This window comes from Leucoraja erinacea, chromosome 34, assembly GCF_028641065.1.
Source record: "Leucoraja erinacea ecotype New England chromosome 34, Leri_hhj_1, whole genome shotgun sequence".
Classification (NCBI taxonomy): domain Eukaryota; kingdom Metazoa; phylum Chordata; class Chondrichthyes; order Rajiformes; family Rajidae; genus Leucoraja; species Leucoraja erinaceus.
Window position 1 is genome coordinate 6,005,745 of NC_073410.1, and position 14,200 is coordinate 6,019,944.

The 14,200-nt window shown below is 42.4% G+C and overlaps 1 protein-coding gene across 1 annotated transcript in view; it reads right to left on the reverse strand.

Annotated features, from left to right (window-relative positions):
- The window catches only part of mcu (mitochondrial calcium uniporter), a 106,774-nt gene that overhangs the window by 13,874 nt on the left and 78,700 nt on the right, over window positions 1-14,200 (reverse strand). The window contains exon 2 of the mRNA XM_055661735.1: window positions 8,324-8,396. Coding sequence (XP_055517710.1) covers window positions 8,324-8,396 — 73 coding nt within the window. The remainder of the gene's footprint in view (window positions 1-8,323; window positions 8,397-14,200) is intronic.

Consider the following 14,200-nt stretch of genomic DNA (forward strand, 5'->3'; position numbering starts at 1 on the left):
ACATCACGGATCGCAATTGCAGGACAAAACAAAAGGTGTGTCGTTTATTTAACATATTATCTTGCTTTTTGGTGTGGCTTCATTTTAATCTAATGATGCGAAAAAATGTTATTTAGGCCCCCATACGAATTGCCTGCCGATATCGGGGCTTAAATCATGGCAGCGGCCACATTCCAATCAATCACAATCCAGAAACATCCATTCTCAAGATAATCAAATTCATTATTTTTTTTTGCAGAATTATGTCATAAGAACATCTAAATAATCTATATTTTTGGTTATGGTCTATCCATGATCAATATTTTCATACTAAATATCCACAGTACAGTTTTAGTCAGATGTATTGTGCGAAAAATAATGATTTTGATTATCTTGAGAGTGGATGTTTCTGGATTAATTTATGGGAATTAAACATTCCTTCCATTTAGCATAAATTCATGACACGTTATACTGTGAATTCTTGTGCGAATGGGATCAGTTTGTTATTTGGATACTTAGGCTATTTAAAATGTTTAGCCTTTTGTCAAGAAATGAATAGATATTTAGATCTAGTAATTGAATTTAGATGGATTAATTAGTTAATTTAATTGACGATGAAACTGATGAATATGAATTTTTTGTGGTATTTACTATTTGTTTTAACGTTTAACTTTATCATTTCTACCTTTATTTCTAAAACTGCAAATAATAACTTGTTTCTGTTAATACTGTTCAGTGTTTTTTTTTCTCTTTACATTTTAAACAGATGTCTCTGAAGAAGAAATGCAAAATTGTCAATCCAAATGCCCAGCAAAAGAGACTGATTTAGACAGCATTCGCAGAGATTATCCGGATTTGGACTACTCCAAATGTGATGATCTACAGGACATTCTTAATGGGAAAGTAGTGGACAGAAAGGCATGTCATGCGTGGTTTGAAGCACAAAAACATGTAGTTTACAATGCCAAAATTAAAAATTTGAGGAAAAACAAGGTGTACAGAGTTGCTTATTGGTTACAATCTGAGGAGTATGATGATGCTACTGATTATGATATGCCAATGTACCAGCTAGCAACTGATCTTCTCCATAAAGATCTGGTCTTTTGCTAGAAATTGTAATTTATTTACCCATCTGTTACGGACTTACAGCATATAATACAATAATATTAAAGTTCTGATCTTGAGAATATCACATTTTTGAATTTTCAAGGCAGTCTGGGTGTTTATTACTATTTCCGTCACAACGGTCAATTTTGTAATTAGCTACAATTAGGTAACTAACTAATTATATGTTTTAATTTCAGGTCATCCAAGTAAGATGTTTCATATTTATTTCAGAATGCTTCAATTTATAATAACTGAACATTTCATTCAGTTCTCTTATTTTTTAAGAAAGTTATGGGCTTTTATGTCAATTGACTGTCCTCGATCACAGCTTTTGTGTTGAGTCAATGGAAAAGCAAAAGGGAACAAGATGCTAATTTCCGAGTATGAGAATGGCCATAACTTTTTTAATACTGAAGATATGAAAGTGAATTAGGTACCAAATTAAAGTTCTTTTTATGCTTTATCTGATGGGATAAATTACAGGCTTGATTTTTTAAATCTCAAAATTTTGTAACATTCCTCCATAGTCTGTTTTCTCCTCAGATTCACTTGAATTTCCTGAGAGACACGGTGGGATCTGAACATAATTTTCCAAATAACCCGTCTAGTTTCCTCCCACATCCCAAACACCCGAGAGTTTTGCAACTTAATTGCCCCAAACGTGTAGGAAATGGATGAGAAACTGATGTGGAACTAGTGTGAACGGGTGATCAATGGTCAGCGTGGTCTCGGTGTACGCAAGGGCCTGTTCCATGCAGGGTCGCTGAACTAAAATGGAGCGCGCATCTGGATGCTAGTCCACCAACATAACCAGGAGGTTACTGCTTTTAAAATCGCTCCACATTCGTACATCTGCCACGACCACTCTTCTTTAAGGTGGTCACTCCTTGAACAAATTTTTGATTATCTGCCCCAATACCACATTGGAATTACCCGATACAAACTATTTTTTTTGCTTTATTGAAAACAGCTTACAAATTGGAGTTACTGCTGTTGCTCAGGACTGTGTGCGCCTCACAGTGTAAGCATCTTACAATAAATTGCAAATTAAAACAATACCAGTGGTAACCCATCCTCTGATCTCTCAGCAAGTGGCTGAAACACAGCCAGTTGGAGCAACAGACTCTGTATAGAGACAGATGGCAGCTCTGTAGCCCAGCCTTGTCAAGCCTGTCAAAGATGCTCGTTCGCTCAAAGCCGTTTCCAGAACACAGAGTGCATGCCAATCTCCACATCGGCATGGATACGCAGGTGGTACCTGAAGTCCCATCGGGTACAGGTCATCGGGAGCAGAGTATCCGTCCACTTGACAGGTAACTGGCCACATTCCCAAACTCTGCTTCTCCACGCGTCTCCCGTTTGAACCGTATCAAGTACCACGGATAAAGCAAACACACAGCGGCACCCTGGCCCTGCTTCAAGCAGCAGCTACAAGCCAATGCTGTCCCTCTGCTCATGGTGAAACATAATACGGTTAGCAGATTTACACCCATGAGGGAGAGGGAAAAAAAGAGACACACCACACACAACCCACACACCACACACACACACACCACACACGTGGGGGAGGTTACAAAATAGTGATGACAGTGGGGCAAGAGGTGGAAAAGTGGACAGAGAGGAAAGAAACAATAAAAGTAAGAGACGCAACAGACAATATAAAAAGTAAATGAATGAAAGAAGCTCCAAGTGTGCGGTTGGATCACTGCCAACATCAATCACATGACTAGCCCACTGTGTCGTAGCCTTCAAAGTCAAGTGGATAAAAATGCCTCAAACTGTACAAGTTTCAGCATCACTGACAACCCACCGTTCAAATTATGTTACATCTGGGATGCCATGAAGCATGCTATTAATTTAGATTATTCTGCTAATGTGGTGCGACATGGCTAATGCACAAGTGCTGACTGCTGGCAGAGTCGTCCTTGTACTGGTTCATGAGGCTCCAGCTGATCAGTGCTTCCCACATTGTCACCAGGTGGTCCTCGTTCTCGTTCAGATGTTAAACCTGCAGTCTCATAGCTCAGAAGCATACAGAATAGTGAAAGGCTTGGAGAGAGTGGATGTGGAGAGGATGCTTCCACTAGTGGGAGAGTCTAGGACTAGTCATAGCCGTACAATTAAAGGATGTTCTTTTACGAAGGAGACGAGGAGAAATCTTTTTAGTCAGAGGGCAGTGAATCTGTGGAATTCTTTGCCATAGAAGGCTGTCGAGGCCAAGTCAGTGGATATTTTTAAGGCAGAGATAGATAGATTTTTGATTAGTACAGGTGTCAGAGGTTATAGGGAGAAGGCAGGAGAATGGGGTTAGGAGGGAGAGATGGATCAGCCATGATTGAATGACAGAGTAGACTTGATGGGCTGAATGGCCTAATTCTACTCCTATCACTTATGACAGCATTTGATCCTGACCTCGGATGCTGTCTGTGTGGCGTTTGCATGTTCTCCCCACGATCACGTCTGTTTCCTCCGGGTTTCTCCCACATCCCAAAGAAATGGTAGTTAGTCGCTGTAAATCGCCCCTTGGGAGTAGATGAGAATGTGGGATAACGTAGAACTAGTGTGAACGGGTGATCGATGGTCAGCATGGATTTGATGGGCCCAAGGGCCCGTTTCCACACTGTATCTTTCAATCAAACAACCCTATCAAGGTAAAGTTGCAACCCTATCATGTATCATCAAAACTGGTAAAGTTGCAACGTCACTGAACTCCATGTATCATCAAACGCACTGGGACCTTCAGCTTCAGGTTCCCACTGTGTCTCTTGTACCAACCAACAAACGCTCATTTACTGAGGAGACTGATCCATCTGTTCCTAATCTCCGTACATTGCCCATCGAGAGCAACCTTACCAACTGCATCCAGTATGATGTACTATCTGTCACAGCATTGCAGAGGGTGGTGAAAATTGCCCAACTAACGCTCCCCTCCATTGAGTCTGTCCAAAGCAAGCGCTTCCGCGGAGGATGCTCTCACCCCAAGAGGAAGCATCTGGGACCCAGGTCTCTCCGTTGCTGAAAGCAGCCACGCAGAACTCTATAGAAGGTGCAGACTCCACCCCCCCCCCCCCCCCCCCCTCCCCCCCCCCCCTCCCCCCTGACAGCGCCCGAGGACGCTGGGGAGAACCGTTGTCTCTGTACTGTACACTGACAATGGCATCTGTGAGCTTGTAATCTCCGTACATTCTACTCATTCCGGACTGATGTACCTCAGCGACCAAACTAACCTTTCATGGGATCAAGGCAGATATAGAGAGAAGATGCAGACAGACAGCGCCCGAGGACGGTAAACTGTACTGATTTCATCTACTCATGGCCTCAGAGTTTCATGATCATTATATGAGGATGGCGGTGCTGGTTTTGAAGGGTCAGCCATGATCCTTACCTATTGCTATCGAAGGGCCTACTCCTGCACCTATTTTCTATGTTTCTATGTTTACCAGCACGGGATATTCCCTGCTTAGATTTTATGAAGAAAATGTCAATATTGGAGGAGGCCAAGTCAACGGATATTTTTAAGGCAAAGTTGATAGATTCTTGATTAGTACGAGTGTCAGTGGTTATGGGGAGAAGGCAAGAGAATGAATGGGTTACGAGGAGAGATCGATCAGCCTTGATTGAATGGTGGAGTAGACTTGATGGACCGAATGGCCTAATTCTGTTCTTGTCACGTGAGCTTATGAAGAATGCAAAATAAAGTTTTTCACTGTATCTTGGTGCACGTAACAATAATAAACCAATACTGATAAGATTGAACAATTGTCCGTGTATCAATTGTGGAAGAGACTTCTACATCTCTACCACCTTCTCACAAAGGTCCCCAACTTCACTCTTGACAGCCCTGGCTCCAACCTTTTGGCTATGCCATCTGGTCTGAGACATCCTAATCCATACAAATAGTTGCTCTCCCATCCACCAAATATCCCTTGATAGTATGAAAGCAATCAGATTATCAATAGCCTTCTAAATTCCATATAATACTATCCAAACTTATTAAATTACTCAACCCTTGGAGTCCGGTATCATTGCGGCAAATCTATACCCTCTGCCTTCCAAGGACAATATTTTCCTTGCCATGCTGCGATCACCAGAACTTCTCAACGTAAGGTGGAACAGGGTTCCCCAGGCATAGGCGGGACGGGGGTTTGTAATGCTGTACCACCAGTTGGTCCTCTTTGATATTTCAGCACTCTGGATACGAAGGGAGGCACTTGGAATAAATCCTGCATCATTCGGTGGGATATTAACAGCCTACACACTAATCCCAAGTCCCTTTGAGCCGCTGGTCCCTATAGTGATAGGTCACTGAAACAAGCCAACAACTGGGTAAGGGAAGGTTGCAAGAGAACCAAGGTACGGTGTAAATATTGTAGCATATGACAGATGGCGACTAAATAAACTGAGAGATGAATAGATACACAGTTCCCTTTGAAGGCAACACAAAACTGGCAGGTCAGGAGAAAAATAAATATTTTTTCAGTTCCCCCAACCTTAACTTCTAAAGCAGGAAACTCATTATTTTCACTTCCTTCTGTACATACAACTGGTAAATTGATGTGAAAGGATTGCTGAGAAAATACTACACAAATCATTTATTCCCCCACACACCGTTTTCAATGAACGGGGATTGCTTGCCTGTTTATCACACCGAACACAGAACCTCCATGCAAACAAATATTACCTTTGTAACACACATTTAACATCATCAAAATATCCCAAGATGTTTCAAGAGAACATGAAGACAGCAGAAACAAGGAACTGAAGATGCTAGTTTATAAAAAAAGAGACAAAGTGTTGGATTAACTCAGCAAGTCTGGCAGCATCTATGGTGAACATTGGACAGGTAACGTTTCATGTCTGAATATGGGTCCCGATCTGAAATATCACCCATCTACAGTTTCCAGAAATGCTGCCTGACTCAGAGTTAGTTTGGTTTGGCTTATCAATTAGTTTAGTTTGGTGTATTGTCATGTGTACCGAGGTACAGTGAAAAGCTTTTTTTGTTGCCTGCTATCCAGTCAGCAGAAGACAATACATGATTACAATCAATCCGTCCACAGTGTACAGATACCGGATAAAACAGAATAACGTTTAGTGCAAGATGAAGTCCAGTGAAGCAGGATTACAAATAGTTGAAGGGTTTCCAATGAAGTAGATGATAGGTCAGGATCGCTCTCTAGTTGGTGATAGGATGGTTCAGTTGCCTGATAAATTACTCCAGCAATTTGCGTCTTTTTCACGAGGACATTCACAAATTAACGACACAATACAAAGTATTAGTGCCGTTAACCAAAATAACAATAAAAGACAATGGGTTTAAGACCCACCTTAAAAAAGGGAGAGGGAATTCCAGTTTAAGCAAAGATGGCAGAAGGCTGAAGGGGGTGGAATAATGGGGAAAAGGGAATACTCCAGGAACCAGAGGTGTACAAGCATAGATTATCACCATGTTATTGGGCCAGAAAATACTCAGAGGTGGAACTAAATGGCAAAGACGAAAGTTGGATCTTATTAAAAGGGTCTCAACCCATTCCTTCTCTCCAGAGACGCTGCCTATCCCGCTGAGTTACTCCAGGTTTTTGTGTCCATCTTCGATTTCAACCAGCATCTGCAGTTCCTTCCTACATGCGGGGAACTTATTGTCAGGGGTGGGATGTAGATTGGTACAGTGTCAGACTGCTATCTTTCCTCATAGCTTCTTGGTCAAAAGTCAAGAGGTCAGACCATTAGACTTAACTAATGAGAGATATTGTAAGGGTTTATATAATCCATGCATAAATGAAAAATAAAACTGAAGATGCTTTAAGTCATATTAAAAAAATACAAAATTGTGGAACCACCCAGAAGGTCTGGCAGCATCCATGGAGGGAAAAACAGTTAATGTTTTGGGTCCAATAGGTCTGGGACCCAAAATATCACCCCCTCTCTTTCCACAGAGTGAGTGTTTCCAGCATTCTCAGTTTTAATATAATGTATTTCATGGGTTACATTTTATTCAAAAGCAGTTTGAAAATATTATTCCAGGTTTCTTCAGAACAAGTACCCCATTATCACCACTGGCTAAAATCAAAACACACTGAGCAACACTTCAGAAGGTAGACAAAAATGCTGGAGAAGCTCAGCAGGTGAGGCAGCATCTATGGAGTGAAGGAATAGGTGACGTTTCAGGTCGAGACCCTTCTTCAGACCGACTTCAGTGTCTTCAAGTATTAATGCCATTTTGATACGCAGATTTTAGGAGCCATCAATTTTCTTTTTCTTTGTGCATTTATTTCCAGGTGTCTCAATGTCAACATTATTGCATTATCCCGACAATCTAACAGCATGAACACTGAATTCTCCAATTTTAGCTAATTCCCAACCCCCCCCCCCCCCCCCCCCCCCCCGAGTTTAGTTTATTGTCACGTGTACCGTGGGACAGTGACATGCTTTTGCTGCATGCTAACCAGTCAGCAGAAAGACAATACATGATTACAATCGAGCAACCCACCTTCGCCCCTCACCGTTCCCTTCAGCCAAGGAACCCTTCCTCTGGTATGGCTCCCTGATCAGATTCCACCATTTGCCTGCTTTAGCCTTCCCTCCCCTCCAGCCTTCATCTCTACGTCCACTACCTCCCTCCCAACTGACATCTGCTCTATCAACTTCTCCTCACCTCAATCCCCCCATCACATGCTAGCTCTTGTCCCAACCTTTCCCCTCACCTATCTCCCCACCATCAGTCTGAAGAAGCGCCCCTATCTCAATATGTTGTTTAATCTTTTCCCTCTACAGTTGCTGCCCGTCCCACTGAGTTCCTCCAGCAGTTTGTTATTTGTTATACATTATAGCAGCTGCATAAAATGTGGCCCATGTAATTAAACACTCCCACTACTGGAGGTGCTGTCCAACTAGTGCAAGAGAGGGCAATTTGCATCAGTTTGTAGAACAAATTGTAAACCATTGTATTTTCTTCTATTAAGTGAATCTTTAAATGACGTCTGTACTCTCAGTTTATCTTCTAACCCTGCCAAGGCATAGTGATGCTACAGTTCATGCTATCTGTCAAGCTCTTGGGATATCTTCCTACATGAAAGTCGCTGGGTAATTATGTGTTGTTGATCTATCTGAGCAGTTTCCTGAACTGGCGCTCGGCAGCGTCGCCTCTGTTTGCGCAAGTCACACGAACAATCACAGGGGGATCTTTCAAGAAGCGAGATCGCGGCCCGTATTCACAAGAGATGTTGGTGCTACTCACCGCTGGCAGGTAGAGAGGTACTGGAGCAGTACAACACCCGCTGATTATTCCACACCGGAAACCTCTGGCACACCTGCAAATCAATGAAAGGAGTTTTAGTGCGATAGAGATTAGGTACAATGAACACTCCCCCATAGCAAAGGAACAATCATTGTGGCTGCAACATCACTGGACACATAAGGCCTGACTCCCAAATGCACGGGTGAATGAACCAAAGATTGTAGCCCTCACAAGCAGCGGGCGTTGAGATCCAAATCTCCAGGCCTGTCAAATCTCCAGGCCTGAACTCAGCAGACCAGGCCGATCAACCTGGAACCCTTAAAAATGTAGCCCATAAATCTGATCGTTAAACGGTCAATTAGTGCCATTGGATGAGGGTCGCAAGGAGGAAATGTTCTTTCAAAAAGTTTGTTATTTAATTTAATCTCTCCTACTTTTGCCCAATTTGCATATCTTTCTTTTATACCCCTCGCTACCCTGCCCCACTTCCTCCGTATCTTACATTTTATTGTTAAAAGTTCCAACTTTGTATCAGTTCTGATTAAAGGTGATCAACCTGAAAAGTTAATGGTTTCTTTATGTCAAAAACATTACATACAGAATGTGGACTTGGAAGCTGTGGTGATGTGATTAAATAAAGTTATGTTTTAGTTTTTAGTTTTATTTTCAGAGATACAGCACGGAAACAGGCCCTTCGAGATTGGTGGACACAAAATGCTGCAGTAGCTGAGCGGGACAGGCCGCACCTCTGGCGAAAAGGAATAGGTGACGTTTCGGGTCGTGACCCTGCTTCAGACTTCTTTGCTGGACAACATGCTGTGGATTGCTGTTACTGTTGCTACTGGATAGAAAGAGCATGAATAAAGATTATTTTGGGGGGGTTACCAGGCTGTGGCCAGAGAGACATTGCAGTGATCAATATAGGGGGGCTCAGCAGCTCATAACTGGATGAAGGAATCAGATCAGAAACAGTCTGAAGAAGGGTCTCAACCCGAAACGTCACCCATTAGTTCTCTCCAGAGATGCTGCCTGTCCCGCTGAGTTACTCTAGCTTTTTGTGTCTATCTTTGAAGGAATCAGATGATGTATATCCAATTTGGCTCAGAGAGTGCTGGGCTGATGTAGAGTTTGGCATGGAGGCAGTGAGGAGGATTCAGAGGTTTCAAGAAGAAGCTCAGTATTGTTTAAGTAACTGGGCAAAGGCACGGCAGATGGAATATTATGAAGTCATCCACTTCAGAAGAAAGGAAAATAAATGGTGAGAGGTTAAAAGGTGCCAGTCTCTCGCTATTCAGAGGGCATTGGGTCTACTTATGCCCATATCGCTTATGGTTAACATGCAGCACAGCAAGCTTTTATTGCGAGAGAGTTGGAATAGATATATCATCTTGCAATTATGCACAACCTCTGGAAGCAACAGTTACCGTCTCAAATACAATCAGGTCAACCGGAGGCAGAGCGGACTATTAATCTTTGAAATTTGCTAGTCAAGAGGCTGTGCAGGGTTCATCACTCAGAATATTCAAGACAGATACCAAAAGCTATTAGATATTGAGGAATCTAACGAAATTAGGTTCATGCAGGAAAGTGGCACGGGAATGAAAGATCTGCCAAGATCTTGGAAAAGAGGCGATGGGCTGAATGGCAACTCCTGCTTATTTTTTTTAATGTTCTATCCTCAGATGCTGCCTGACCTGTTGAGTATTTCCAGCATGTTTTGTTTTTAGTCCTGCAAAGACATTTGCAAATATTCCCAGCTATGAGAGAAACATTACAGAATGAGATGAACAGCCAAAGAGCTTGGTCGTTATTCCTTCAAGCATCATTAACCAGCATGGAACATTGCTGGTTGCACATCATTTACCATCACCTTGTTGGCTGGAAGCAAGAGGTTAACCAAGTCTGGGGTTAATGATCCCAGTTTAGCATGTGCATCATAAAGTTTCACTCCAAAGTTTGAAGCAAAGTTATCAGCAAAAGTCTTAAGTCATCAATAGTAGCAAACATGATAGACACAAAAAGCTGGAGTAACTCAGCGGGCCAGGCAGCATCTCTGGAGAGAAGGATGGGTCGAGACCCTTCTTCAGACTTCAGTATTGACCCGAAATGTCACCCATTCCTTCTCTCTAGATATACTGCCTGTCCCGCTGAGTTACTTCAGCATTTTGTGTCCATCTCTGGTGTAAACCAGCATCTACCTTTCCTTCCTACACTTAATGGAGCATTGATCCTGTGCTGAATCATTCGATTTAAACCAGCATCTGCAGTTCTTCCCTGCGCAATAGTAGCAAACATCCTTGATTATAACCCAAAGAATCCCAGCAATGTACCAGTGTGCACTCTTTACATGATCACAAGATTCACTCAGGCCATGTCATTACTTAAAAAGGCATTTTGCATTGAGTTTGGCTCATCAGTTGCATTCTTTCCTCTGAGTCAGTGGCTTCTGCGATCAAACTTGACCTTAAAGACTCTTGCATTTAATCTGACTTGCTCTCCCAATGCTAATGCTTTCAGACTAGTCGTAAAGCAACAATGTGCAAATAAAAGACCAATGCACCCGCTAAACCTACAGGAGGCAATGTAATCGCCGTTATAAACAGCCTTCCAATAGTAATTGCATCAAGCCAAAACAACTGGTGCTTTTCTTGTTTCAGAGTCACAACATTGTAGGTTCAAGACACAATTTTGTGATCAAAATTTGAGGCTAATGTAACGGAACATTGAAGATAAAAACAAAAAGCATCTCTGGAAAGAAGGAATGGGTGACATTTCGGATCGAGACACTTCTTCAGTCTTCTCGACCCGAAACATCACCCATTCCTTCTCTCCAGACATGCTGCCTGTCCCGCTGAGTGACGTCAGCATTTTGTGTCCATCTCTGGTGTAAACCGGCATCTACATTTCCTTCCTACACTTAACGGAGCATTGATACTGTGCTGAATCTTTCGACGTGGCTTCATTAGCTAAAGATAAACATGCAGATTCTTAAACAACATTTGGTACTTCAAACTCCACTGAGGTTTGTGCCCCCCTTCAGATTTGCATAAAAGATCTTAGGTCATGTTTTTCAAGAGAAACTGCAGATTAATCCTATCATTATCTATCCATCAATATTACTAAATCAAATTTTGCTCATTATTTCTTTCTGAAGTCAGTGGCTGCATACATATGGTTGCTCAATTTTCCATATCACAGCAGCCACTGCACTGAGTACTTCACTGGCAGTAACGCACTTTGAAAGAAGCAGGAGAGGACCATTTTACCCATCTGCTACATGTCGGCAGAGGTAAATGATACATTAGCATCAACCGTGGCCGTTAGACAAGGCATCACAGAGACCTACTAAGGGAAGAACAGAATTAGCTCACAGGAAGCAAGTATTTGCTAACGCAGAATAAAAAAAGGTCCCGGGTTTCATTGATGGAACATTATAGAAGGGCTGGGAAAGATGTGTGGGTTGCTTCAGAGGGGTTAGACTGCAGCTACCAGGATACAATGAACATGCAGCTTATCCCAGTAAACCAGAATCCATGGTACAGCATGGAAACAGGCTGACTAAACCCACACTGACCATCAAACATCAACTTATACTTCTCCCTTTTATTCTCACCACATTCCTATCAACCCGTACCAGACTCGACCAACCACCTAAATACAAGAGGCAATTTACAGTGCTAGGCCACATCAGTCTTTGCAATATGGGAGGACACGACATAGTCCCCTGCGGAACCAATGGTCAAAGGCACAATATCAAACTCCACACACCTGGGGTGACTGTGGCTTAGCCCAATTTGTCTGTTTGTTCTTCTCATGGTATCTAAAAGAACAAAGCCCAATTTTTCCATCTACTCATTACAGCTACTTTCCATATCACACTCAAGTGACATGAACCTTCACCGTTTTTCTGTTCTTGTTGAAAACATGCCTTTCGGTTCCAAGACTGCAACCCATTCACCCCTCACTTATCAGGTAAGATGGAAGAAAGGCAGCATGGTGGTGCAGCAGTAGAGTTGTGGCCTTACAGCGCCAGAGACCCGGGTTCGATCCCGACTACGCGTGCTGTCTGCACGCAGTTTGTACGTTCTCCCCGTGACCGCGTGGGTTTCCTCTGAGATCTCTCATTCCAAAGTCAAACAGGTTGTAGGTTTGTTGGCTTGGTTTCAGTAAATTGTCCCTAGTGTGTGTAGGATAGTGATAATATGCGGGGATGGCTGGTCGGTATGGACGCAGTGGACCGAACGGCCTGTTTCCACGCTGTATCTCTAAACTAAACTCCTTAGTCTTTAAAAAGGTTGTATCAATAAACCAATGGTGCAAAAATGTGGTCCTGCCTTCACCGTTTACTAGTGGGGAAAAAGCTGTGGCCATGAATTCCTGTGGCCTTCTTGACTTTCAAAAAGGTTCAGAATATATTTCTCTCTGTCACTGCTGATTTTGGATGAATAGAGGCAACATGACAGCTCAGGTCTGAAAAAGTACATCAATAAAGAAAGGTCCATGGTATTTCACACCGCCAACGGTGTCAAACGATGGAAAACGAGCACTTTTACTGAATAAAGTTTCCATTCACAAGTGAACCGGGCAGAATTCGGCCCATCAAGTCTACTCCACCATAACTCTTGACAACGGGGAAAGTCTATAGTGCAGAGATCACCTAAGCTAGAGAGTTGTGGAGGTTCGCTACTTCAGTATCAAAAAGATTAAGAGCAACAGACTTGATATTGAAGGCAGGGAGGGATTACTGCTGATGCAGAAGGCCAGATGAGCCAGGAGGTTACTGAAGTGCAGAGCAGGCACGAGGGACTGAACTGTCGACTCTCAGTTTATTTCCTCTATTTCTCATGTTCCAATGCAGAAAATGGGCAGCCAATTAGTGCACAGCAAGCTCCATAAACCAAGAAAATTACTGGCCATTAAGTCTGTTTGAGCGGGTTTGAGGAATAATTGCCGAGATGATTTAATAAAGATGAAAAGCAAAAATATAAATCTCAAAGCGATTTCCTAACGCCCGCACAAGGTTAATTTTGCCAATCTAAATCTTGATCCTGAAGGGCAAAATACTGCAAATCAAAGTGCATTAATTGGAATACAATTCAGAAAATCCTTCAGAGGCGCGATAAGTAAAATAATGGAACTTAACTCTGATTATAAACTACAATCTACTGGCAGACTCATTCTTTTTTTAATCTATAAAAGGTTTTGGGTATGAATAATTTTCACATTCATGACTACCTATTAAAGGGACCAAAGTTTTTGATCAATTTCAAATGAATTAATTCACTTTTACCGACTTCATTATGCGGAAACACCACATGCATTTCTATAGCATGTAACATAATTGCATGGCATTCCTATATTCCCATAGTCACACTGCAAGATTAGTTAGCAACGTTGCCAGGAGATGCAATGGATAGAGTAAATGCGGAGAGAATGTTTCCACTAGTGGGAGATAACCTCAGAATTAAAGTATGTTCCTTTAGGAAGGAGTTGAGGAGGAATTTCTTAAGACAGAGGGTGATGAATCTGTGGAATTCATTACCACAGATGGCTGTGGAGACCACGTCAATGGATATTTTTAAGGCAGAGATAAATTCTTGATTAGTACCGGTGTTAGGGGTTATGGGGAGAAGGCAGGAGAATGGGCTTAAGAGAGCAAGATAGATCCGCCATGATTGAATGGCAGAGTAGATTTGATGGGCCGTATGGCCCAATTCTGCTCCTATCACTTATGAACGTGAATACACAGCTGGCAAACAGCTGCAGAGAATTTTTAAACTGGAGGTCAAATCCATGTAAAGAAAAGTTGCAAACTGTAGACGCTAAACATGCCAGGTTGTGTTGCGATTAGGTGGGAATCAGGCATGGACCTCAACC